Source organism: Arvicola amphibius, chromosome 6, assembly GCF_903992535.2.
Source record: "Arvicola amphibius chromosome 6, mArvAmp1.2, whole genome shotgun sequence".
Classification (NCBI taxonomy): Eukaryota; Metazoa; Chordata; class Mammalia; order Rodentia; family Cricetidae; genus Arvicola; species Arvicola amphibius.
Window position 1 is genome coordinate 18,884,683 of NC_052052.2, and position 27,403 is coordinate 18,912,085.

Genomic DNA, 27,403 nt, shown 5'->3' on the forward strand with positions numbered 1-27,403 from the left:
TTCATTTGGCGTCTGACGTAGTAGAATATAAAGCACACAGATGAGATGCTCCAGGAACTTCACCATGCTAGAGTTGGTACAGTTAGTACCACTTCTACTACAACATTTCTGAGAAAACCTAGTGTCTTACAACTTACTTCTGTTCCAAAGGTCTGGATAATTAAAGACAGGAGCCACTTTGGTCTAATACGCGGAAGTTTCTAAATGGTTAGCACTTTGTTTCTTATGTTATTGTTTCTTTGTCTAGAGAACATTCTTAGCCTCCCTACTTTTGGGGGGTCAGTTGGCACAGAACAGCTTTGTGACATTTCTGTTTTTCTTTCACTTTGTGATTTTTGTCCTTGCCTCCCTAGTGCAACTTGAAATTGTCTTCTCTAAAACCCCCAACAGAAAACCTCTGGTGACTAGTAGTGGTCTTATGATGACATTTGGGTTTAAAATAAAATATGATTGAAGTAGTTGGGCTCACCCGCCCAGACACATACACTAAAGGGACATTCTTAGTGCTGTGAAATAAGATCATCTCTGAAGAGTGTATGAACCAGAGAAAGAGGTGGAAGAGGGTAAGATATTGGCTAAATTTTTATGGTAGCTTAGTATGCCAGTACCCATCTCAACATGTTCAACTGGCCAGAGTGCAAAGAGAGAACACAGACAGTGTGCCTCTGAAAAGACAGCTGGTGACTTTGGTCTCACATGTTTCTGATGAGAATCTTGAAGCAGAGCTGTGTGCACACATGTTCTTTTTAACAGTGGCTTAGCAGTGTGAGCAACGTACTTTGGACGTATTCAAAGGAAGTAGAGAATTTGCTAGACTTATCATTACCATTCTGCAAATTGCTGGCCTTAAATCCTATTATTTGGGCACACCTGGAATAAGGCTGGCGGTAGCCTTGGGTGTCCCAGAACTCACTCTGTGTACCAGGCTGGTCTTGAATTCACAGAGATGTGCCTGCCTATGCCTCCCAAGTGCTGGGATTAAAGGCCTGCGCCACCACCTTCCTTAACTTCTGTAATTGTGTCTGTTGTATTGTCAGTAGATTTGGGGTGGGTCTGCATTGAAAAATTGGCTTTTTAGGGGAGTAGCTCGAGATACTTAAAATGGAGTGTGTTGCTTCTCTTGTCACAGTGCAGTCTGTGTGTGAATAAAGTCCCCTCTTCAGTGTTGTGCTGCAGCCGCCTTTTTAGTGTAGAAGGAAAACTGGCAAGAGAAAAAATATGCACTTAGATTTAGTATCTTTAATTTTAATAAATGTTTTTGTGTGTGTAGTCTGTGCCTTTACAAATGAAAGGGATAGGTTCTGCCTTTGCTTGTTTAGTTGGTTTGACGACTCTCAGCAAACCAGATACTGGGTCTGGATGAGTATTTTAAAAGTAATCTGAAGAGCTGAACAGTGCTTGTGCTTTTCCAGATGAAGCTGTGTCAGGTTACATGACCTTGCCTCTACTCCTTTTGTGCCATATCACACAATGATCAATATGACACGTACCAAGATAACTGCACTCCCCCAAGCTTATGGAGTCACCTGTACCAATGTCCTTTCCCTAGTAGATGCACTGGAGGATGGCAATGGGAGGAAGTACCTGCCTTTCCTTTGTCAGGCCATACCACCTGTGCAAGTGCCTTGTTTTGGTGTTGTGTCACCTTGTGTAACAAAGACTGTACTCTTAAACTCCTCATTTAATTGGAATTAATTAAATAGGCTGAAATAACACCTCAATTAAGTGTACAAAAACTGGGGTTTTGTTAGTATAAAAAGTCTTAGGGCAAAATGTTTAACTCATGAGTACCTACTACGAGCTAGTCCGGTTTCATCGATCAGCAGGCGCTTACTGAGCTGCACCACTGTCAGGCAGTGTGCTGTGAACTCAGGCCCGAGTCCCCGCCCCTGCAGGTCTTTGTAGTGAGAGGAGAGTGCGAGTGAATAGTAATAGATACAGCACGGCTGTGCTTACAGTAAATGACTAGAGGGGAGAACTTCTGGTGAATCATTTTGCAATAGTGGCTTCGCTTTGTTTTTGCTTGCTTTCTTATTTATTTTATTTTATTTGCTGTTTGAGTTTGGATTTTACACTTTAAACCAGAGTAACCTGGATCGCCCTAAGTAATCTAGGCTGATCTCAAATTCACAACAGTCCTCCTGCCTTACATGTGAGCTACCAGACCTGACTCCAACTATTGCTTTAAAATAAAACGCTGTGTTCTCTGCCAGCAGGTGTCTTTGTGCTATTTAACTGTTAGGGTTAAAAAAAAAAAAAACACTTAGAGTGGCTAGTGTCACCTAGTATCATCACCTCTGTTGAAAGTATTGCCTGTACTGTCAGAATTCTTTCCTGGAAGAAAAGAATTTTCTTTGAATTGAATAAATTCCTCTGGGAAAACAGACTGGAAGTAGGTGATGCTTTAGACTTAGACTGGCCAACCTTTTGGATGTCTGATTTGTATGTTGGTGGGTTTGTTTGCTTTTGTTTTGAGATAGGGTTTCTCGTGTAGTTCTGGCTGCCCTGGAACTCATTCTGTAGACCAGGCTGGTCTCAGAGGTCTGACTGCTTCTGCCTCCCAAGTGCTGGGATTAAATACATGCCCCACCACTGCCCAGCAATTTTTCTGGTTTCTAAGCTTTGCTGCTGGAAATTTGAGACTTGTGCAGGATGAAGGTAGCTAAGTGTGTTAGATGACAGACATGGCACTGATTCATACACACACGCATTGCTGCCTCCTGAGGCTTACATGCTGTTAGGTATATACATTAGGCAAGGGTAGGTGATTATACCTACTATCTTATGTGGTAATAGTATGGTGGAAGAAAAAAATTAGAGACTCCTTGTAGAAAGATTCAGAATTTTCATTTTATAAATGGTTCACAGGAAAGGCCATACCGAAGAGCTTGTCTGTTTAGGGGCTGCATTTGTTTGGTGTTAAGAGAGGTTATTAATGCTGGCCAGGCTGGCCTCAACTCTAGCTAAAGATAGTTTGCACTACAGATCCTCTCTCCTCTTTCACCTGAGTGGTAGAACTTCAGGTGTGTCACAACCCTCCTCTGCCTAGTTTATTCCTTGCTGGAGATTAAACCCAGCACCACATCACCATCCTTGAAAAGTTGTTTAACATAAAAGATTGATCCCTGGGCTGGAGAGATGGCTCAGAGGTTAAGAGCATTGCCTGCTCTTCCAAAGGTCCTGAGTTCAATTCCCAGCAACCACATGGTGGCTCACAACCATCTGTAATGGGGTCTGGTGCCCTCTTCTGGCCTGCAGACAGAATATTGTATACATAATAAAATAAAATAAATAAATATTTAAAAAAAAAAAGATTGATCCCTGTCTAGACGAGTTTCTGGATCCAGTCTCCTAGACTGGAGCTTGCTTGTTCATTTGGATGGAAGGTGTGCTTTATCCTTGGTTCACTTATTCCCTCAAACCCGGAGGATGCTATTATCGTGGTGTATATAATAGTCCTTCCCCCTTTTTAAAGATTTACTTTCTTTCCTTATGTGTATGACTTGCATGCACGCGCACGCGCGCGCGCGCACACACACACACACACACACACATATATGTGCATGACTTGAGTGCCTGATGCCATGGATCCCTGGAACTGAACTGTGAATTGCCATGTGGATGCTGGAAATTGAACCCAGTGCTTTCAATCACTGAATCATTTCTCAGTCCCAGTAGTCCCCTTTCTTGTCTGTGGTTTTGCTTTCTGAGGTTTTAGGTACCAACAGTCAACTCCTGTCTGAAAATACTGAATGGAAAACTTCATGATGGAGAGATGTGTGTGTGTGGGAGAGAGAGAGAGAGAGAGAGAGAGAGAGAGAGAGGAGAGAGAGAGAGAGAGAGAGATTGATTCTATCTCAGTTGTTCCAGACCTTGGTCATATAGCCATGCCTGTTTGATAGTAATGTTGTTTTCAGTGCTGAGAATAAAATCCAGGTTCACGTGCTAGACTGAACTGCACCTCAGCCCATGCATGTCTGTGTTGGGTGCCTTCCCCTGTCACTTTCCATCTTATTTTTGAGATAGTATCTTTCACTGAACCTGGAGCTTGCTATTTTGGCTAGACTGGCTGGCCTAGATCCACCTGTCTTTTGCTTACCCAGCGTTGAGGTTATAGACACCCGCTCCTGTGCTTGGGGTCTGCATGGGTGCTTGGGATTTTGAACTCAGTCTTTATGTTTGTGCAGCAAGCATTTTACCCATTGAGCCAGCTCCCTAATGCTTTTTTGAGTTTTTTTTTTTTTTTTTTTTTTTAAGATAGGTTCTCACTTTGTAGCCAAGGCTGGCATCAAACTGGAATCCTAAGTGATGGAATGAGAATTGTGAATGAAACACCACATGCCTGGCTATTCTCTATTTTCTAGTCTCCATTACCTGCATTAACGTTGTGTGGGGAGGGGGAGGGGAGAAGGTCTCACTATGTAGATCAGGCTAGCCTCAAAGTCACTGAGATCTGCCTACTTCTCCCTCTGTCCAGTTACTTCTATTCTCTTGATGAGTAAACTGGGGGACAAAGAAATCAGAAACACTGTGGGCAAAACTCTTAGTCCAATGGCCCAGGATCTCCATACAGACTAGACCCTCAGAGCATGTCTTGTTTGTTTTCTGGGGGAGGGGCTTTATTTTATAGTATATTTTAAGCAATAGTTGAAGACCTTTTCTTTAAAGTAGGAAACCTTGCATACAGTTCTAGCTTCCTAGAGTTTATGCTAGTTAAGTGTAGAAACAGTAAGAGAAGTACCATCTCCCTCAAATAGATTCCTGAGCCTGTCGTCTTGCTACTGATCAGAATCCTGGGTGGTAGCACTTGGGTGAGTACCATAATGAATAAAGCTGTTGTGAGAACTGGTACTGGAGCCTACCCGTTTTGCAGATTCTTAGGAACTTGTAGTGTTGTCTTACCCTTACAGTTGTAAAGGGGGCTCCTGATTTATCAGATGACCTTCTGTTCTGCTTTATCCTCTTAAGGCCTTACCCTGTTTTTTTTTTTTTTTTTTGTTTTTTTTTTTTTTATGACCCCGTGTTTTAAGTAATACCTGGAGAATATTTTGCTTCATCAGCCTGCCCCTGCTGTGATTAAAGACATTCACTACCATACCTCCCAGCAAGAGAATATTTTTCTGAAGAAGTTGCTTGTTTTTCTTATAGTTGGAAGTAGAAAAATGGGTGTATAAGTCCGGTCTTATCAAAAGCAGTCTTCTGTGTTGTAGCATTAGCCTTTGCACTGTGTAAGAGTGACTGATGAGCATGCTGTGGATAAAGGAGACTTCCCTTCTTAATTTGGTGCTCTAGCTGCTCTATTTGAAGTACTATTCCTGCTGCCAGGGAAGAAGTAAAGAAACACCAGCCACCCAGCTGTGGTTTTTCTGGTGTGTTTCTTTTGGGTGGGCAGCTGTGAAATGGTTATTAATTGACTCTTGTATTCCGTTAGTCTTATTAGATGGTTTAGTGACTCTTTCTCTTTTGGTCTCCTTTTCTTTTTTTGATTTTTCGAGACAGGGTTTCTCTGTAGGTTTGGAGCCTGTCCTGGAACTAGCTCTTGTAGACCAGGCTGGAACTAGCTCTTGTAGACCAGGCAGTTATGATATAACTGCCTATAGTCTCAGCACTACTGATGATCACTTGAGCCCAAGAGTAGAAATCGGCCTGGACAAGATAGTAAGACACCACCTCAAACCCCTGTATAGTTAGGAGGCAGGGTCTCAGGAGAGACATATCTGAGCTCATTTTCATAGTACTTATCTTGTATTTGGGTAGGAATCTGATGTCTTTAAAGTCTTTAAAGCCATGGTGTATGAGTGGGTGTCATGGTGGGAGGGGAAGGCCAGGATAGCGTAGTTATAGAGAAACAGGACAATGGGAGTGATTTTATGCTAGTCAATTTATGCACCAGGGAGCAAGGCTGTTCTTGTAGGGGAAGAAGTCTCCTTCGTCCTAAGATCTAAGTGATTTCCGCGGAGCTGGCAGGGAAAGTGAAAGTTTGCTGGTTGGGAGAGACCTTAACTTTTGTACTTACCTCTGCCTGGAGTGCCCCTTAATAGTGGAGGGTCCCCTCTGGGACTGATGAACAGCTGCTGCCAGTCCCTAGAATCACAGGAAGCGGAGGCCTGGTGCCTTTGTATAGGAGCACTGCAGCCAGACAATAGTTTGTGCTGGCGGGGCCATGTGGCGAGTCACGTGACCCGGGACTGTATTCTGCTGGGGTCCTTACCCATCTGTTCTCTCGGCTCTTTCTGGGTTATCAGGCGCCAGTCCAAGTCTTCCCAGGCAGCCAGCTCCATGGCCAGAGATTACGAGCACTAACCTTCCTGGCAGGGGCGGTGTGGCTTCGAGTTTATGCAGATTAGCCATGTGTTTCTCACTTCAAGGCGGTCCACAGGAAAAGCCTTTTCCTGTGTTTGGCTCTCAGTGGGCGGTTCCCAGCTAACTGTACTGGGACTCAGGCAGCAGGCATGCACGAGAGGGATCACAGCACACTGCCCCCTCCACCTCCATTGCTACGTCACCACAACACAACCACTCGCGCTCTCATACTGTTGGTGTCATTCATTCGGTGCCAAGATTGCTTTAAAAAATTCCCTTGGCCCCAGTTCAAACAGGAGTACAGCTGGGATGTGTTAGATTTTAGGCAGTCTGCCCTCAATTTGAGCTGAGTTATAAATAGCCGTGCCGACTTCCTTAACTACCGCTCTCGGAGGTAAAATGCAGGTTAATTACTGTGGGAATCAATTAGGGGGTTCTTTCGGTTAAAGAGCCAGGGATGCATTTTTATTGTTATTATTAAAACTCATAAACAAATCTGGCCAGGAATAAATTGAAAGCACAAGAAGTAAGAAATAATACTTGGAGGTCCAAAATTCAAGGGTATGGATGGCTCTAGGTTTATCCTGGCACCAACTAGTTGGCATTTAGAGTGAAAGAACAAGTGTGTATTGCTCAGGACTTCTGTCGATGGATACTCTTGGCAATCCCGGCCCAACTTTTCATTTTATTCCTTCTAGTCTTTGGCACTGCTGGGTGTTAAAGTTGGCTATAAAGGCCACTTCTGATCACTTCCTCTGTGCACCTTTGGCCTGGCACCATCGATTCGTTCTCAGACTTTTCTTTCAGAATTAATTTCTTTTCTTTTTTTTTTTTTTTTTCTGATGCCACTACCACATGATATTGGGAGTACTATCTCTTGATGTTTGGAAATGTTAGTGCTTGGTCTTGTCTGCTCTCAGAGGCTCACGGTGAGAGAGAAAATTTGCAACTATGTTTCATCTTTTAAGTGTCCTGAAGCTGGTTACTTTTGTTTATCTGATGCTTAACCCTGATGAACCATAAAACTCAGTTTGTTACATTCAGCAGTTCACAGGGTCACTATGGCTTTCCTTGTTGGTGCATTGAGAAACTTGTGAATGATTCCAGTAGCCACCTGGTCTGGAGGTACTTGTAATTCCATTTGATGAGAGCAGGGGAAAGAACTCTGCAAGTGGTTGGTTAGTCAGCAAGCTGTTACTAACGAACATATTCAGACGATAAGCCTGCTAAGCGTCCTTGCCTTTGATGCCCCTAAACTGCATTCTTTCGTTTGTCAGGCACTTTATAACTTGGCCAGTGATTTGGAAGGAGCTAAGTGGTAGACTGAGGTGTGTTTCTCATGCCTCTTTTCCCCCCTTTTATTTTTATTTTTTTATGAATGCAGGGTAGTATATAGCAGGGGCCTGACTTCCCTGATCAAGGGCCAGCATTTTCCTCTCAATTACGTGTCTCTGTGGCAGAGCCTTTGCTTTTGAAGTGTAATCACAGTAATCTACTCCTGTGGTTTCCCATTGAAAGGATTTCCTCTGTCTTTCCCAGAATGGAATCTCTGGCTCTTTTGCAGCCCTGATTTGTTGTTCCCATCTTCTCCTTTGTGGCAGCTGACTACTGAGACTGGCTTTTTCTACTTTACATGTAGTAGAGAATTTTCTGTTTCAGTAGTAAAGCTGATCAGTGAAGAGTTAATGTTACTCTCTCTCTAAGAGACTGGATAGTGCCCCTTTTCTCCTCTACTACAAACCACATATCTTTCACAATATTTTTAAATCTCAGAAGTGTGAATTAAGAATCTCTTTTGATATGAAGCTATATGTAGCTTTGTTTAGTTGTTTGAGCTGAATATATTTCTTTTGCCAAATAAACTGCATGGTCTGTTGATCATGATGATCCTTTGATGAGAAGAACGAGTCTGACCAAAAAATGTTAGGATCACCCCTTTATTTGGGGTCTACAGATTTTTTTTTTTTTTTTTTTGTAGAAGTTAAGACACATATTTAATGAGAAAGCGGGGAGGGGGGGGCACGTGGGATGACATGTAGGAGTCAGTCTCCTAGTTTTTCCTATCAAAAGCGTCTCACCTGGGATCACCATCCTCCGGAACCTAATGCCTGCTAAGCAAGTCTTCATTCCTTTCCCGTTTGTTAAGAATTTCAGTTTTTCCTTTCGTCTTCTTCTTCTTCTGTTTTCTCCAACCTTTCGGCCTCCCCTCTGGCTGTGTCCATTTTCCTCTCCAATAGGCTTACATTGTCTGAGACTGTGTGGTCCGAGTCTTCTGAGAGCCTCCTGTAGATTTCCCTCGACTCTTTACCGTCCCCTGACAGTTTTCTGGCAAGTTCTCCGAGGCCTTTGCTGTCATGCTCCTCCGATCTCTGCTTCGACCCCTCATTGTCCGTGGTGTCTCTCTCGCTCTCCGTGGGATCCCTTTCCCACTGTCTCATCACCTTCTCTGGCTCCTCCCGAGCTCGCCTGGATTCCTTCTCTGACGATGCTCCCGGCAGCTCCATAAGCGCATTGACCTCCTGTTTCTCTGCCTTTTCCCTAAGTATCTCCCTGTAGTTAGTTTTCTTAAGTTCTTCAATGATGCCCTTGTTAGCGTCGTCTAAGGCAAAGGCTCACGCTGATGATGGCCTGCTGCGCTTCATTGTTGTGGACCAGCTTGGCTCTCTCCAGGGCCTTCTCGAAGTTGTTCACAGCTGACTCGAAGTCTCTCAGCTTCACTATCATGCATGAAGCCCTGGGTTCGACTCCCCTCTACAGATATTCTTGAAGTTGAAACAGAAGTCTCTATTCAGTTGAACACAGCTCTTACGTGATAGCAGACCTTTAACCTTCTTTTAAAAATCCACTGTGAGACCATAGTGGCTTTATACTTAGCCTCCCAAGTGCAGGGAGGGTAGGTGCCACCATGCCACTGTAACTTTTTTTTTAATATTTATTTATTATGTATACAATATTATACAATATTCTGGATGTGTGTATGCTTGCAGGCCAGAAGAGGGCAGCAGACCCCATTACAGATGGTTGTGAGCCACCATGCGGTTGCTGGGAATTGAACTCAGGACCTTTGGAAGAGCAGGCAATGCTCTTAACCTCTGAGCCATCTCTCCAGCCCCGCCACTGTAACTTTTTATTTTAGGTTTTGACTGTGTGGGGCAAGTATTCATTGGTACTCTTGCTAATACAGGTTGAGCTGTCTCAAAATGTCCATGTTCCTTCATGCCTTTTCTAATCTTCCTTCTTCTAATTCAGTTCAGTACATTTTTCCTCTCTGCCCCCAAAGTCATAACCTATTTTGGGATTGAAGATGTCTTTCACCGTCTGTCTGGATAGTTTGAACTGTGTTTTCTCTGTGCAGCATCACTGCAGTTGAACAAGAACTGAGCCCCGTTCTTGGGTTATTGAGAAGACTTTGAAAATAAAATGCCTGTACTCTTGTGTCCCAAAACTTAACCAAAGTGGTGGTATATGTCTGTAATTCCAGCCAGTCTGGATTTCTTTTTTTTAAATTTACATCCAGGCTGCATTTCGATCTCTTTCCTCTCCTCCCATTTCCTCTTCCCTAGAAGTCTTGAGCCCATGAATTCAAGTGCAGTTTGGGCAGCAGTGAGATTCCTTGCCATTTCAAAACAAAGCAAAACTAACTTGGAGTTGTTAGTTATCACTGTTAATGTTTACTAAAGTTACAGTAGGTCATTTAGAAGTATGAGATTCAAAGTGTGCTGAAAGTGACATCTTGTATGTTGAAAGGTTGAGTTGTGCTGTTAGAAGCTCTGAGAATGGAACATGAGGAGAGCACACACAAAGCCTTCAAGTTCAGTTGCTAGCACTGGGGTGAGAGGAAGCTATTGTGAATAAGACAGCAAAATCATGAAGTAGAACATATAGCTTGGAATATATAGTATTGGGGTGGGGAAATGGTTTGTCATTGATAATAACTCATTTATTGAACATTTAATTAAGCACTGTGGGAAGGTTTTTTTTTTTTCTCATTTTGTAGCCCAGGCTTGCCTAGAGATTGTAGTCTTGGTTTGTATGAAACTCATGGTGATCCTCCTGCCTCAGCTTTCAAGTGCTAAGATTATAGGTATGATTATGAGCATCCCACAACAGATTGTGGGAAGCTGTTCACTATGTACATTGTAAGTAATGAACTAAAGTGTTTAAGGCCAGGCAGTGAGTTAGGATTTGAACCCAAGTCTATCAGATTGCTATACTCTTTACTCTTTCTGTATGTTAATATTGTGTGGAGTTTTATAGGAAATTTGGAGCCATATTTAACAGGAAATGGTAAATTATTTAGAAACATTGCTCTCAAACTACAATTGGAGTAGTGTAGCCACAAATCATATATGATTATATGGATAACTTAGTTGGTAGGATACTTGTCTAACAAATTTTGTCTTGGATTTGATCCCAAGCACCACATTACCTAGACATGGTGGCACATGCCTTTAATTCCAGCACTTAAAGAAGCTGGGTGGGGGTCAGGAAAACCAACAGTTCAGGGTCATCTTTTGATATATAGCTTGTTTGAGGCCTGCCTTCCTAAGCTACTTGAGACCCTTACTTAAAAGAAGTAATTAATAAATAATGATTTTTATCAATAAAATTAATAATAGTAACTATAAGTGAAGATACTAAGTTTAGCAGCACAAACCTTTAATTCCGTTTACTACAAAGCTGAGGTAGGAGCATCAAGCTTTCAAGGTTAGAGGCTGAAGAGCTGGCTCAGCTGTTAAGAACACTTATTCTTGCAGAGGGCTGCAGTTTGATTCTCAGCATCCACACTGTGGCCCACAACTGTCTATAACTCCAGCTCCTAGGAATTCAACAATTCTTCTGGGCTCCTTGGATATCAGGCATGCACACAGTGCATAGATGACTATTTAAGCAAAACACTCATACACATAAAATACATAAATCTTTTTTTTTTTTTTTTTTTTTGGTGTTTCGAGACAGGGTTTCTCTAGCCACCACTGCCCGGCCATAAAGCTATTTTTTAAAGTTTGAAATTATCCTGGGCAACTTAGTAAGACCTTGTCTCAATAAAAAGTAAAATGAGGAATCAGTGACAATATTTATATAGCATACATCAGGCCTTATGTTCAATCCTACAAGGACTACAAAAAATAAGCAAGTATACAAATAATAAAACTACCTGGGCAGTGGTGGCGCACACCTTTAGTTCCAGTACTCAGGAATCAGCAGCAAGTGAATCCTGAGTTCGAGGCCAGCTTGGTCTATAGATATTACAAGACAGTAAGAGCTATACAGAGAAACCATATCTCAACAAAACAACAACAATAAAAATAACAAAATATAACTGCCGGTGCTCTATGGTTTGACAAGCTCTCCAAGTGATTGGATGTATGCTGCTGATTTACTGACCTTCATTTGAGAGTTAATGATATTTACACCTATAATACTTAAATTTACCCCTACTCCCAATTTAAGATTTTGTTTCAAGATTTGTTTTAGGCTCTGAACCTATGCTGCAAATGAGTGTATTTTCTCCTTTTTCATATCACAAGTAGATACAGAGAGGCATCTCTGGCAGAGGAAAGTTTGTTAGGACTGTCTTCTGTAGCGCCAGTAAGATGAAGCTATGTCAGAAAGTGAATGAGCTGATTGAACCTGTCACACCATAAAGGACTGGAAAGTCACATGAATTTTCAAGTTTGTTTGTTTGTTTGTTTCTCTCCTTTCTGTCTCTCTGTCTATCTATCAATCAACAGGGTCTCATTACCAGTTCAAGTTGTCCTGGAACTCCTTATCTAGCTGAGGGTCACTTTGGGCTCCTAAGCTAGGATTATTGGTGTGAGCCACCATGCCCAACTATAAAGCTGTATTTGTACATTGATGTGTGTGCTTTGAACTTTTGAGCTTTATGTTGTTAGTGTTGTACTTTGTTCCTTTTGGCTTTTTGAGACAGGGTCCCCTTTAACCCAGACTGGTCTCAAACTCACTTTGAACTACTGATCATCTTGTCTTTACCTTCCAAGTGCTGGAATTAAAGGTTTCTTTTTATTTGTGTCTCAGCATGTTTGTGTGGGTATATGTCCTGTTGCGTGCATGCGTGTGTGCTTTGGGATGTGTGCCTGCTAGGATAAGAAGAGGTCATTAGATTTCCTGGAGCTGGAGTTACAGGTGGTTGTGAGCCACCCAATGCTGGGAACCAAACTCAGTGCCCTTAACTACTGAGCATTTCTTGAGCCTTATTTCTTGTTCTTTGAGAAGACAAAGATATGTCCTTTTTTATTTTCAAATTCTTTCAGTTTTAAATGAAATGGATTTTCCCTTGAAATAAACAAGGCTCCAAATTCATTACTGTTCTTTCAACAGTTATTAGCCTTGTTGCTCATTTAAAGAAACCATAAATTAAACTGATTTGTGCCATACGTAGCATTCCAAACATGCGAATAAAAATGGACTATGGAATCTGTTCTCCCCCACCTCCACCCCATCTCTTTTTCAGTTTTCTAGGATGCTTCTGTATCTCAGTTTTTGAACCTTCTAAAGTACTTTAAATAGCATTATCATTTTATTTATGGAAACCTAAGTTCTGAAAAGAGTTGAATGACTCCTTAAAGGTTACTGGATCTGTCCCATTACCTTTCCATAATAATGGTTTCTTATATGGCATGTGGACTTTAAAATACCTCTGTGTGTTCATGCTGGCCAGAGGCTGTGCAACCTTGAGATTAATGAAAATGTTCTTTATTTTGTAGCCATCCAGTCCAATGGATCAGATGGGAAAGATGAGACCTCAGCCGTATGGTGGGACTAACCCATACTCGCAACAACAGGGACCTCCTTCTGGACCGCAACAAGGACATGGGTACCCGGGCCAGCCATATGGGTCCCAGACTCCACAGCGGTACCCAATGACCATGCAGGGCCGGGCTCAGAGTGCCATGGGCGGCCTCTCTTATGCACAGCAGGTATATGATGACCTTGACCTTCTTTGCTGTCTAAAATTGCCGTGTGAGGATTAGGATGGCTTTCAGACCTCCCCTAAATATGCTTGTAGGCTAGCTGTAGACAAGATATTGCGCACTATCGTATGTCTGTCTGTCTGTCTGTCTGATACGGAACATTCTTTTGTATATTATGCATTGCTTTTATTGGTTGATGAATGAAGCTGTTTTGGCCAATGGTTTAGCAGAGTAAAGCCAGACAGAAAATCTGAACAGAGATAGGCGGAATCAAGGTGATGCCATTGTTGCCACCAAAGGAGAAAGATGGCAAAACATTACCTGCAAGCCACAGAGAGGCTCATGGTGATACATAGATAAATAGAAATGGGTTAATTTAAGATGTAAGAGCTAGCTAGGAATACATCTAAGCTATTGGTCAAACAGTGTTGTAATTAATATAGTTTTTGCATGATTATTCAGGTCTGGGCATGGTTACCGTCTACATGTCTTTTTCTGTATGTCTTAATATATTTTGGGATTGGTACCCAATCTACCTTTTTTTTTCTTACCTGACTGGTCTTCCCTTGGGAGACTAAATGGAATAAGGATCTATTTATTGCTATTATAGTAGAAACCATTTGTGCCATTTGCCTTGTTGTTGAGGAGGCCTTTACCTTTCTCCCAGCCTGTAACATAAGCTGTCTGGGTTAAAGAGAATGTTTAAGGATGGAGTGTGGAAGGAGCTGTAATGACCAGCAAAGGTGTGACAGTGCCATTACAGATGAGACTTCTCTCATGTCAGTCTATCTGATTTCCATGCCAATGTTTGGGGGTGGGGGTTGGTTTTGGTTTTCGATGCTGAGACTTTAAACAAGTACTAGATAGGACTCTGCTACTTAGCTCCACCCACAATCCCTGCACTGTCACCTTTTTTTTTTTTTGTTTTGTTTTGTTTTGTTTTGTTTTTCGAGACAGGGTTTACTTTGTGGCTTTGGAGCCTGTCCTGGAGCTAGCTCTTGTAGACCAGGCTGGTCTCGAACTCACAGAGATCCGCCTGCCTCTGCCTCCCGAGTGCTGGTAAGATTAAAGGTGTGGGGAAAAAAAAAGATTAAAGGTGTGCACCACCACCATCCAGCGCACTGTCACCTTTGTAAAAATTATATTACTATCATTTACTTGGACATGAGAGCAAAATGCCAGGTCTTACAACAGAGGACTACTTGCTCAAATAAATCCCAGGGATTGAACTCGGGTCGTCAGGCTTGGTGGCAAGTGTCTTATCTGCTAAGCCATATTGCTACCCCAATATCTATCATCTTTTCCTTGTTTCTGTGTTGACAGATTTTTTGCCACTTATAAAAAGATAAAGACTGTATGAAGTAAGAGATTATTTCCAAAACTTTAGCAAAAATCAAACAATGTCTTTAAATGAAATTTATACACTTTTTTTGTTTGTTTTGTTTTTCAAGATGGGCGTATAGCCCTGACTGTCCTGGAATTCAAATTCACTCTGTACACCAGGCTGGACTGTACAGATTTGCCTGTCTCAAGTACTGGCATCAATGGAGTGTACCACTACCACCACCCAGCTTTTTTTTTTTTTTTTTTTTTTTGAGGCAGAGTCTTTCTGTGTAGACCAGGCTGACCTCAACTCGGTGTTCTTCCTGCCTCTGCCTCCCAAAGTGCCGAGACTAAAGATGTAAGCCATCACTCTCTGCTGTCTTTCTATGAGAAAGGATGACGTGGAATTCTCTCCTTGTGTCATCTCAGATTTCAGGCTGTCCTCTAATGCATCCCAGAATGACCTTGAATTTCCTGATCTCCTGCTTGATTCCCAGTAGTGGGATGGAAGTAGAGATAAGCATCTATCCTGCCTGGTTTATGTAGCATTGGGGACTCGTGCATGGTAGGCAAACACAGTGACTGAGCCCTGGATATTTTTACAATGAGACTAAATGAAAGAGAGAGCCAAGGTAGCTTAGTGATTTGTACACGATTCAGATTACTAAATGTTATGCCTTCAATTGTTTGAACCAGACGTTTAATGCCTCTTCATTGTAGTTACAATAAAATCCCTAACATAAAGATAACTTAGGCCATGATAAAAAAATGAATAGGCTCACTAGGGAAAATAAATGTTCTTGAGCTCATGTGAGTTGCCCAAATGTTAAATAGCATCAGTTTTAGTGGGTAAAATTCAGTCATATGTGTAAACAAGTTTGGACATTCATTTAAGACTTAGTTTAGAGAGGACTAGAAGACCCCTGAACCTTGTATGCAGTGATACTTGATTACTCTGCTTATCACCTTTCTTCATCTAGGTGAGTCAGTTCTAAAAGTATCTTTTCTTTCTTACAGATTCCACCTTACGGACAGCAAGGCCCCAGTGGTTATGGTCAGCAGGGCCAGACTCCATACTATAACCAGCAAAGTCCTCATCCCCAGCAACAACAGCCACCTTACTCCCAGCAACCACCATCCCAGACCCCTCATGCGCAGCCTTCATATCAGCAGCAGCCGCAGACTCAGCAACCACAGCTTCAATCCTCTCAGCCTCCGTATTCCCAGCAGCCATCCCAGACTCCACATCAGCAGTCCCCAACTCCGTACCCCTCCCAGCAGTCCACAGCACAACAGCATCCCCAGAGCCAGCCCCCCTACTCACAACAACCACAGGCACAGTCTCCCTACCAGCAGCAGCAACCTCAGCAGCCAGCATCCTCGACGCTCTCCCAGCAGGCTGCATATCCTCAGCCCCAGCCTCAGCAGTCCCAGCAAACTGCCTACTCCCAGCAGCGCTTCCCTCCACCACAGGTGAGTGGCTCTGCCTCTTGTCCTACCTGTGCTTAACCAGAGGCAGCTTATAGCCTGGTGTCATGACAGCACTTTCCATATGCATATGCATAAAAGCCAATTAAACGCTGGGGAAATGTATTTTTTTGTTTTTGTTTTTTTGGGGGGGGGGGGGCAATTCTTCACTATGTATAGCCCAGACTGACCTTGAACTTGCTGCAATTCCGTTATAGCCTGTCTAGTGCTGGGCATTCTTTGACTTTCTTAAGAATCACAGCTTAGCCGGGCGGCGGTGGCGCACGCCTTTAATCCCAGTACTCGGGAGGCAGAGGCAGGCGGATCTCTGTGGTTCGAGGCCAGCCTGGTCTACAAGAGCTAGTTCCAGGACAGGCTCCAAAGCTACAGAGAAACCCTGTCTCGAAAAACCAAAAAAAAAAAAAAAGATTCACAGCTTAAACTTTTGTCAGGTGAAATAATGTGTGTGCAGTTGCACTTTTCACACGTGACTCCTGTGTAAGAAAGCACCACAGCTCTTCTATCCCGAAGCAAGCTTGCCTGCTCTCTTTCTTTAGGATTTTCTTTTCTTTGTGTGTATGCATGGGTGTTTTGCCTGTATGATTTCCTGTGTACCTTGTGTGTGCCTATTTTCCCACAGAGACCAGGAAAGGGTCTTGAATCCTCTATAACTAAATAGAGGTACGAATGGTTGTGAGCCTGAACCTATGTCATCGACAAGAGCCATGTCTCCAGCCCCAGTCTCTCTGTCTGTCTCTGTCTGTCTCTGTCTGTCTGTCTGTCTCTGTCTCTCTCATTGTTGTTGTTGCTTATTGTTTTAGAGATAGGATATGGAACTCATATCTGCCTGCCTTTCCCTACCAAGCACTGAGATTTAAGGTGTGTGTCACCATGTGGGACGGGCCTCACAGAGTTTTTTTTGTTTTTCTTATAGGAGCTTTCTCAAGATTCATTTGGATCTCAGGCATCCTCAGCCCCCTCAATGACCTCCAGTAAAGGAGGGCAAGAAGATATGAACCTGAGTCTTCAGTCAAGACCCTCCAGCTTGCCTGTGAGTATTTCTACCACTGGCAAGGGTGATGGACTAGAGAGGGAAAAAAACTAAAAGAGGTTTTGGATGTTTTGGTGGCCCCTAAATTCCTGGTTCTTCTTGCTTCTTCCAGAGCACCTAGCTACATACATACGTTACCATACCCAGCCTCTGCTTTGTTCTGTTCTGTGACCCATCTCATTGTGTGTAATCCTGTCTCAAACTCACAGCGATCTACCTGCCTGTGCCTTCACTTACATCCTTTGTTTTGTTTTCTCAAAATCTTGGGCCCCTTGTGCATGAAGGGACAGAAAATGTAGATGTAAGAGGCTCTGCTCTCCATCATGGGGCCACGAAAAAGAAAAAAAATACAGGGTTTGTTTTGTTTTCTTTTTTTGACATTTAAAAATTTTTAAATTATCTTAGTTTAAATTTTACTTCAGTCTGTACATATTCCTGTGCATCATATGCATGCCTGGTACCCTCCGAGGCCAGGAAAGTGTATTGGATCCCTTGGTACTAGAGTTTCAGAATGTTGTGAATGGGAATTAAACCCAGGTCCTTGGCAAGAGTATCCAGAACTTTTAACTGATGAACCATCTCTCTAGTTCTGTTTATTTAACTTTGCTTTTCAGGCCTTACTTTTTAGTTTTCTGCTTTAAATTAGTTTAATAGGTAGTACCTTGGTACGTACATTCAAGCTTCCAGTGTCACGTTGAGCATGAGTTGAGTAGAAGAAGTTGTTCTGGTGATGATTTTCTGTGAATGTGTGTTCGTGTCTTCTAGAGTGCTTGGTGTCTAAATACTTGATTATGGAATCAAATGTGTGCTTATGGAGTTAACTGACCATACCTCAGAAAGGGCAGTATAGCCTAGAGCTTGGGCTCTGGGTAGGCTGTAAAGATGCACACCTGCTTCCAAGCCTGCTAACCTATTGTTCTCCAACCTCACATGTGTGCTGTGACACACCCACATAACAGAAACACCCAATAAATAAATGCGTGTTTAGAAAAGATGTGTTTGGCCGGGTGGTGGTCGCACATAACTTTAATTCCAAAACGCAGGAAGCAGAGGCGGGCCTGGTCTACAGAACAGCCAGGACTGACTGCACCAAGAACCCCTTCTCAACCCAAAACAAAAACAAAAACAAAAAACCAAAACAAAAAAAAAAAAACACCAAGTGTTTGAACTCTGAAGGCAGAATTCCTAGAACTCTTAATTCTACTACCGTGCCTGTAGCCTGTAGCTAAGCAACATCACTTTTCTGTGCCTTTGTTTTCACATCTGTAAAATGACACTAAGCTACTTTAGGTGATGGTAAATAGCTGATTAATAGAGAGGAGTGCTTGGTTTATAATAGGCTTAATGTGTCTGGCATTGTAATCATCCCGGAGGGTACAGGAAATGCTTGAATACCTATTTGCTGTTGTGGGAAGGTTTGCTCATGGCCTTTACTACTACATCTGAGCAAAGTCTAAGCCTCTTATATATAAGTGAGTTTCTTGGATACAAATAAAATAGGTTGTAGGTAGCAAGCTCACTTTTACAAATTCTCTTTCAGTGAGGGGTTAAGTAGTTCCGCATATGCACAGGTAAGTCTTAAAATCAGGATTGATTGTGGTAGCTATGGTTGTCATCCGAGCACTGGGGGACCTTAGGTAGGAGGATCTCTGACTAATAGTGTGAGAGTCTGTTTCAAACTATGGAGGCTCCTTGATGTTTGCAACTTTCTGTGTATTCAGGTTTTAGACAAACGGCACCTGGGTCTTATATTTACTTGTCAGTTGTTAATATTTCAGTAGGTATGTATCCCTTGCTAGCCTCAAACTTGTAAGTCTCCTGCCTCTGCTTTTCACGTGCTGAGGTTATTGTCATAAGCTACCATCCTCAGCTAGCTCCTAGACTATTATGAACACATGGAGAGTGGTAGCTCTTCATCACAAAGCCTCCCATTGTCTCCAGAGACCTAGTCCAGGCTCCTGAAGTCGAGAGGAGAGCTCTTATTGGGATGAAATCTGTCATCCCAACAAAATCAAAACCATAAAGCAAAATAAATATACAGAAAACCAAAATAACAAGAAAAACACTTCTCATTATCGTCTATGAATTCTTTTGATCAGTGTCTGTGTGCACCCACGTACCATAGTGCATACTTGCAGGTCAGAGGACAACCTGTGGAATCCATTTCCTCCTTCTGCCTTTATATAGGTTCAAGAAATCATACTCAGGTCACCAGTTTTGCATCTTTGGGTACCAAATGCACTGGGCACCTTGCTCACGCCCAAATTTGACCAGAATGTCTAAATAGCCCTCATGTATTTGTGGCTAAATCTGAATGGTGTGTTTTTGTGACAAGAACTCGAACTGATAGATTTCCGTCCGTGTAATAAGTTGCTGACCTTCAAAAGGCTTCTTGATTCTGTGACTTGATTCTGTGAAGGTTTCTCTGTGTAGTTCAAGTTAACCTTGATCTGCTGACCTTTTGATTGGAAAATATTTGATATTTCCTTGAGAAGGGTTATAGGCAAGCATGCCAATGTGTCTTCTAATGACTGAGAACCTAAAACCATCTGATTCAGTAACTGAATGAAAGTTTCAGGAACAGGGAGAGTTGTCTTTCTGGGAACCCCAAGAACAAGTACCGTTTCCAGATTTGAGCTCCTGTTATGGAACCTGCCAAACAGGTCATTTGCTTTGTGGTAGAAGCTCCATGTAGGTGAGCTGGCTAAGTTATTAGCAACTAATTGTTCGTTTGGTTTGGTTTTTTGAAACAAGATGTTGCTGTATAGCCTCTGCTGGCCTCGAACTCATGGCAATTTTCCTGCCTCAGCCCACCTAGTTGCTGCAATTGTGAGCATGTGTCACCATGCCTAGTTGTTACCTTATTTTTTAAATTTTTTATTCTTCTGTTGCCTAGATCAAGAAATGCCAAAGTTGGTTACACTTGCTTTTTACACAACCCAAGACTACCTGCCCAGGGAAGGCATCACCTAAAGTGGCTGGACCCTTGCATCGGTCATTTAATTAAGAAAATGTTCCTCCTCAGACTTGTTCCCCCGCGACACTTCTTGTGTCGAGCTGACAAAACACTAACCAGGACCTTTGCATCCCTTCACTGAGCAGAAATATAGAAATTACTGAATCTGGCACAAGGTCCTTCCAGTTTCCTGTTACCCTCTTTGTTTATATACCTCAGTGTGTGGCTCTAGGTTTCTGATCTTTAGTTATTCCTCTGAGGAATTTTTGCTCAGATAATAATATCAAGTCATCTAGATGCTATTACCTTGAATACTTTAATCCAACAGTTAATGGGTTAATGTTGTTGTTGTTATTATTATTATTATTAGTTATATGTATGGGTGTTTTGCCTTTCATCATGTGCATGCAGTGCCTGTAAAGGTCAAAGGGAGCATTAGATCTGCTGGAACTGAAGTGAGCCATTATGTGGGTCCTGAGAATTGAATATAGGTCCCCTAGAAGAACAGCCAGTGCCACCTCTGTAGTTTGTGATTTAATTTTTCATTCATCTTAAAATAAAACCTAAAGCCTTTTTTATATAATTACCCAGATATTAGCAACACAGATTAGCCTCACATCAACACAAGTTTTCTAATTGTAGGTCTGAAGTAGGGCTTTTATTGTTTGTTTATTTGTTTGTTTGTTTTGTTTTGTTTTTTTGGGGGGTTTTTTGAGACAGGGTTTCTCTGTGTACCTTCGGCGCCTTTCCTGGACTCACTCTGTAGACCAGGCTGCCTCTGCCTCCCAAGTGCTCGGATTTTTATCAGGCTCCTTTCATGACATTGGGCTCTGCAAACCATGGGCAGCAGTTTGAAAACCTCTGTGTTTGTTTCCCCTGCCTCTCACCTATCTCTGAGGCCTCGTATGTTCTTTCGTTCATTTCTTATACTTCTTCTCCAGTCCCTTCTCTTCCTCTAGTCCATATCTTCTGCATCTTTCTTCAGAACTTAAATAACTCCCGTGATGACTGAACTGGATAGCATATGACATGTGGACAAGGATAAAGAATAATTCACTGTCTGGGTAGATATTAAACCTCAAAACCAAACCATTCCACCACAGGTGAAAAGTCCTCAGTAACTTTCTGGGATCACTTCTTCCTATCCCCATGTTGGCAGAGCATTTTGCCCAATACATCCCACTTATTTAAACAGCAAGCTCCTAGAGAGTCGACAATTTGTTATTGACCCCCAAACTTCCTATACCTATGACATGAATCCTAGGAACATTTGATGTGTTAAATATGTGCTAGAGTGACCTGTTGGAAACAAACAGGCTGTTTGTTATTTTGGTTTTTCAAGACAGGGTTTCTTTGTGTAGCCCTAGCTGTCCTGGAACTCACTCTAGACCAGGCTGGCCTTAAGCTCTGCCTCTGTCTCCTGAGTGCTGGGATTAAAGGTGCATGCTACCAAAACCCAAGGCTATTTTTATACTTGATTTGCTTTGTTTTTAGATAGATCTTTGTTGCTGTTGCTTAGACCAGCCTGGAACTCAATGTGTAGCCCAGGTTCCCAAGTGCTTTGATTTTTGCCACAAGCCATCATGCCTGACTTAAATTGGCTTATATATGCTTACTTCAGACTGACTTGATGGGTCTTGCTTATTACTACTGCCATGGTTCCTGGCATGTGATATGTTCTCAACTCACGGGAAATGAACCTGAAAATTGTCCATAATAAACAACTAGTGAAAAAAGGGGCCAAGAATTTTAAAGCGTGGGAAGAAGTTCATGGGGATATTTGGAGGGAGGGAAAGGGGAGAAATGTTGTGATTAAATAATAATTCCTCCAAATAAATAGATTAAATGTCTATGATGTTGCTCTGTGTCTGATGGGGACAATTTGGCCCTATTACTAGATTGTTGTTTTTAATGCTAAGTTAGGGGAGACATGACTGGTCCATATTCCTTTTTAGAGAAAGTATTTGGCCTTATTGATCATGGCCTTAGTAAATGAGGTTAAGGTTTGTTATCCACCTTATACATTAGTTTGCCATTTTATGTCAAGAAGATCCTTGTAAGGAACAGGTGAGGTCTTGAATTTCCTTCATTTCCAGGCAGAATCTTTGGAGACTAGCCTGAAAATTGATGTCTGATTTGTGATGGACTCGGAGTTCTGGGGCTGTTTGTTTAGAGATGAAGGAGAGAGGTTTAGTCAGGTTTTCACTATGTAGCTTAGGCTGACCTGGAACCTCCCTCTGCCTTGCATGTACCAACCGGTATTAAAATCATGCGACACCACTCGTGCCTGGAGCTGTTTTTTTAAAGATTCTGTTTGGGCAGGCATACATTCATATCAAGCTGCTCACGACTGCTTATAACTCGAGCTCTAGGAAATATAGAACTCTTTCCTGATCTCCCCTGCACATACATGTACAATCGTGCAAATGTATATACACTTAGGCACAAGCCCATATGGAATGTGTGTGAATTTCTTTTCTCTTTAGCTGAGCATTGTGTTTGAAAGATATTATCTCAGCACTGGGAAGGTTAGATGGGATCATGCGTAGAGACTATCCGGTGAAGACTTATCTTTGAAAAAAAGACAGCTGTTTAAACAAGTGTGTGCTTTCCCAGAGTAATACACCCTTAATTTTTTAAATATTTGTTTGTTTATATTTGGTCTTGAAAATATGCCTGTGATAGGACATGGAAAATGAGGACAAGATTAAAAAACCTATCGAGGGAAGAAGGTAGTAGAGCTAACTGCTACATTTTTAGCATGCATTAAAATTATATGGCACATAATGAAAATATAGATTACTGAGCCCTATTTGAGAGATTCTGATTCAGTTGGTATAAGGTCGTACACCAAAGTTTGCATTTTTTAGTTGTTATTGTTGATTCCACTTTAAATGCCACAGTTGGAACATACTGCACTAGGTAGAGCTTTTTGTTTGTTTTGTTATTATCTTTTGAGACAGGGTTTCTGGAATTGGTTTCTCTGTAGTTTTGGAGCCTGTCCTGGAACTTGTAGACCAGACTGGCCTCACCGACCAGACAGTGAATATAAAATGGCTCAGTGGGTAGACTGCTTACATTTCAAGCACAAGGACCTGAGTTTGAGCCCCAGGATCCATGTAAAAGGTGGCTAGTGTTTGATAATGCCAACACTGGGGAGATAGAGACAAAAGAATCCTGGTCTGCGAATCCAGCAAGTTCTGGCCAACGAGAGACCTGTCTCTAAAAACAAGGTGGATGGCACCTTCTGAAATACTATATCCCAAATTGTTCTTTAGCCTCTCTTGCCTCGCTCTTCTTTTTCCTAACCCCTAATTTAGAAGCAACAGACCGTCTTGAAGCTGTGGCCTCAGAGCAGCTTATTCTTGGGTTAGCTCTTGTACTGCATAGCTAATACTTGCTGAACTCTCCTCTGCTCTGGGACACTTGTCACTGGGCATCTTCCATTACATTTCCTTAGCAAGGCCACCAAATCTAGTTCTACATCAGAAAAGGATTTTGAGGGGATTTTGAGGTGGCTCAGCAGATTACTGCACAGGCGCTATCTCAGCTCCATTCCCATAATTTGAGTAATGTAGAGGGAGAGTAACCAATTCTACATTGTCTTCTGTCCTTCACTCTTGTGCCGCGGTGTTTGCACATCCATACGCAGGTACCATACATGCAGTAAAACTAATTTAAAATTTTAGGAAGGACTAGAAAAACCTTTTGCATCTATTATGTTCTTCTTGATAGATAATCTCCAGGTCCCTATTAACTTCTCACTTGTCTTGCTATAGGCTCTTGGTTCTTTTTTTTTTTTTTTCCTTCCAAGAGTGTCCATAACAGTGTACCAGAGGGATGGGGAGGGGGTACCTGGACATGTCACAGCTTGCTTCTTTTAAAAACTCATGGCCACCTATTGTCTATATGGTTTTTGGTTTATTTGTTTGGGTTTTTTGTTTTTCAAGACAGGGTTTCTCTGTATCTCTGGCTAGAACTCACACCAAGCTGACCTTGAACTCACAGAGATCCTCCTGCCTCTGCCTCCCTGAGTGCTAGGATTAAAGGTGTGTGCCACCACCACCCAGCTTTATCTATAGGTTTAATGTTATAACAAAATTTCTGTAGGATAAGGATGGATATACGTATCTTTATCTCATCGTCTCTAGCCACTTAAAAGCTGGGATTGCAGATCTATGCTAACATGCACAGGTTACAGAGGAGGTTGTTATTTGCATACATGTATATATGGGTGTCTGCAGCTCAAGTTATAGGTGTTTATAAAGTTCCATGTGTGTTCTGGCAAGTGAATCAGAGTCTGTACAATAGCAGCAAGTGCTCTTCTGCTGTGTCAGTCTTCTAGCTCCTACTTTTTGATATATTTTGTAGGTAAATTTTCCATTTCTGGAGTAAAACCTGGCACACATTTAACTATAACTATGATAGAAAGGAAATAGTTACTAAAGATTGTCTGTTTTTGACTTCTCTTGGAATCAAACCCAGGATTTTGGTCAGCTTTTCTTGAGGAAAACTTCCAACAGAAGAGCAGGTGCCTGGACTGTTCTTTGATGAGTGCTGTCAGTTTGCTAAAGTCAGCGATCCTTTTATGACCACACAGATGGGCTTGGTGGCACAGCTATTTGTGAGGCTGAGGCAAGGGGGTTCCAAGTTCAAGGCCTGCCCAAATAACTTAGAGATTTTATGTGAAAAAATAAAGTCTGGACGAGTGAAGTTGTGAATGACTTTAATTTTAGTACTCAGAGGCAGGTGTATCTCCATAATGAGAAGCCGAGTGTGCTCTAGAGTAGATGTATCTGAGATGTTGGAAAGGAAAAAGATAGCTGACCAAAGAGGACAAAAAGAGTGTGGAAGGGGCACACTGAAGACATAGAGCATGCTTGGACAGTCTTCCTGGAGTGGGAAGTAATAGAGAGGAAGAGCTTTAAACCACAGGGTTGGAGCCCTTGGGGTCTGCTGTTAAAGGCCTGCAGAAGGCATTTGTTTTGAGATGCTGTTTGCTTGCTTTTTAAAAAAGAAAACTATTAGTGTGCATTGTGGTTGAAAAGCCTCAGGTCAGAATAAGGGAGTACAAAAAGTTAAACTTAATTCTCGCAAGAGATAAGGTCTGCTCCTTCTACTGTTTGCATAGTCACATGCGAGAAAGAATTTATAGACTTGAAAATAAATGTGCTGTACTTGATGCACAATTTAAAACATTGATTGTCCAGTTAGGTCTTTGGAGGGTAGAGAAAACGGGGGAAAAGGTATCTATCTCATCTTTCTGGCCAAATGCCATTTTTATGTTACAGAGTAATTAGCTTTAGTAAGATCCAGAAACATGTCTAGTTACAAGTCATAGATGAACGACTAACACCAAGATAGGAGTAATTCTGGGTGGTGCTGGAGAGCTGTCTTGCATGGTAGTTAATAGTTAAACCACAGAATGACGTAGGATTAGAGTATAGAGAAAGGAGCCAGATGGAGCCCTGAACAGTGCCTGTAGTCACCAGGTGGATGCAGCCAACAGAGATCGGCACGATCGGCATAGGACCAGGATTATATATTTCTGGAGCCAAAGGAAAAGGGAAAATTGTCCGTATCAAGGCAAACAGACATGTGGGTTGTCATGAAGCATTTTTATTGGGATTCTTTTTACATAGGAAAAGGAAATGAACAGAGGAATAGTGAAGAACCCTCTTTTTCTTCCTGTTCTCCTTCCAACCCTCTCTTTCTTGCTTCTTGTAGCTAACCCTGGCTAGCCTAAAACCTACTGATACTCCTTTTTCTGAGTCCTGAGTATTACAGATGCTCCACCCTCTCAGTGAAGAAGAGAGGGATTGATAGGCACTGAACAGGAGAGGTGGCTGAGTCAGCCCAGATCCCCTGCTTCATTAGTATAGGACAGAAGATGAAAGGGTAAAGATGCTAGCAGACTGATTATAGAATCTGGAGGAAAAAATCTGATGCTCCTGGTTTAGCTTATGGAGGCCTCTCTGCCCTGCCTGGGAACTTGGTTTAAAAGACTGTTGATGGAGCCTGGCAGATGTGGCATACACTTTTAATCCCAGCACTGAGGAGGCACGGGCAGGTAGATCTCTGAGTTTAAGGCCAGCCTGATCCTACAGTGCAGCTAAGGCAACACAGAGAAACCATGTCTCAACACTACTCCCCCAAATACAAAGAGCCTGCTGGCAAAGATCTAAATCCTGTATCCCTGACTTGGTAGGAGTGAATATTATTAATGCCAAGATGAAGCAGAAAGCTGAATTTCTAACTGCCTTTAGATATTTCTTATGTAAAGTGGGCCTGAGATGGCCTAGTGATTAACTTGCTGCTCTTACTGAGGACCCATCTGAAGTTCCTAGCACCCACATGATTCGTGCTCAGGATCCAACACCCTCTTCTGACCTGAGGCACAAGGTGTTCATGTGGTACAGATACAAACATAGAGGCAACATGTTTGAACAAATAAAATAAATCTAAAAAGTAAAACAAAAAACACAAAAGATTTCACTGACGAATGTCCCAGTTTGGATTATGTGTTCTAGAAAGGGGAAAGTCTAGGGAGGAATGCTGTCTTACAGATTCTGAATCTAAGAAGGTAGGAGGGAGACATGAAAACAGCTACAGTTCAAATCTGTGATCCTAGGAAGCAGGAATTAAAATAGACCTTTTCCTTTTTATCTCTGAAAAATACAAAAGTCAAAATCATAATTTAAATCTAGCTCTGATATTTCAAATAAAGCATTTCCTTTATCATGCCTCCCAGTATAATGTCATAGATAAACTAATCATGTGTTGTCAAGACAGTTTCCTCTGTGTTTCAGTGTTCTTGGTTTTTTAATTATTTTTTATTTATTTATTTATTTATTTATTTATTTATTTATTTATTTATTTATTTGAGTCAGGGTTTCTTTGTTGCCCTGATTATCCTGGAACTCACTCTGTAGATCAGACTGTCTTCCAACTCAGAGTCTGTTACCTCTCTGGGAGTAAAGGCATGTGCCACCCTGCCCGACTGATTATTTACTTTTATTTTATGTACTTGTGCGGTTAGTATTTTGCTGTGTGTGTGTCTGTGTGAAAGTGTTAGATTCCCTGGAACTGGTGTTATAGACAGTTGTGAGCTGTCATGTGGGTGCTGGGCATTGAACCTGGATCCTCAGGAAGAGCAGCCAGTGCTCTTAACCAGCATTGTGTTTTTTGAATTTTTACTTCCTTTTATTTGTATGGGTGTTCTTGTGTCCTCCGTACCTGTGTACCACATGCATGTTGCTACCTGCAGGAGACAGAAGACTGTGCCTCAGTTCCCGTGGGGCTGGAGGTTAAACCCAGGCCCACCAAAAGAATAGCCTGTATTCTTAATTTCTCAGTTGTCTGTTTAGC

The 27,403-nt window shown here is 42.1% G+C and overlaps 1 protein-coding gene across 2 annotated transcripts in view; it reads left to right on the forward strand.

Moving 5' to 3' along the window:
- The window catches only part of Arid1a (AT-rich interaction domain 1A), a 75,250-nt gene that overhangs the window by 16,256 nt on the left and 31,591 nt on the right, over positions 1–27,403 (forward strand). For both annotated transcript variants that reach the window (XM_038333016.2, XM_038333015.2), the window contains exons 2-4: positions 13,032–13,244; positions 15,579–16,034; positions 16,963–17,079. In XM_038333016.2, coding sequence (XP_038188944.1) covers positions 13,044–13,244; positions 15,579–16,034; positions 16,963–17,079 — 774 coding nt within the window. In that variant the 5' untranslated portion in view covers positions 13,032–13,043. The remainder of the gene's footprint in view (positions 1–13,031; positions 13,245–15,578; positions 16,035–16,962; positions 17,080–27,403) is intronic.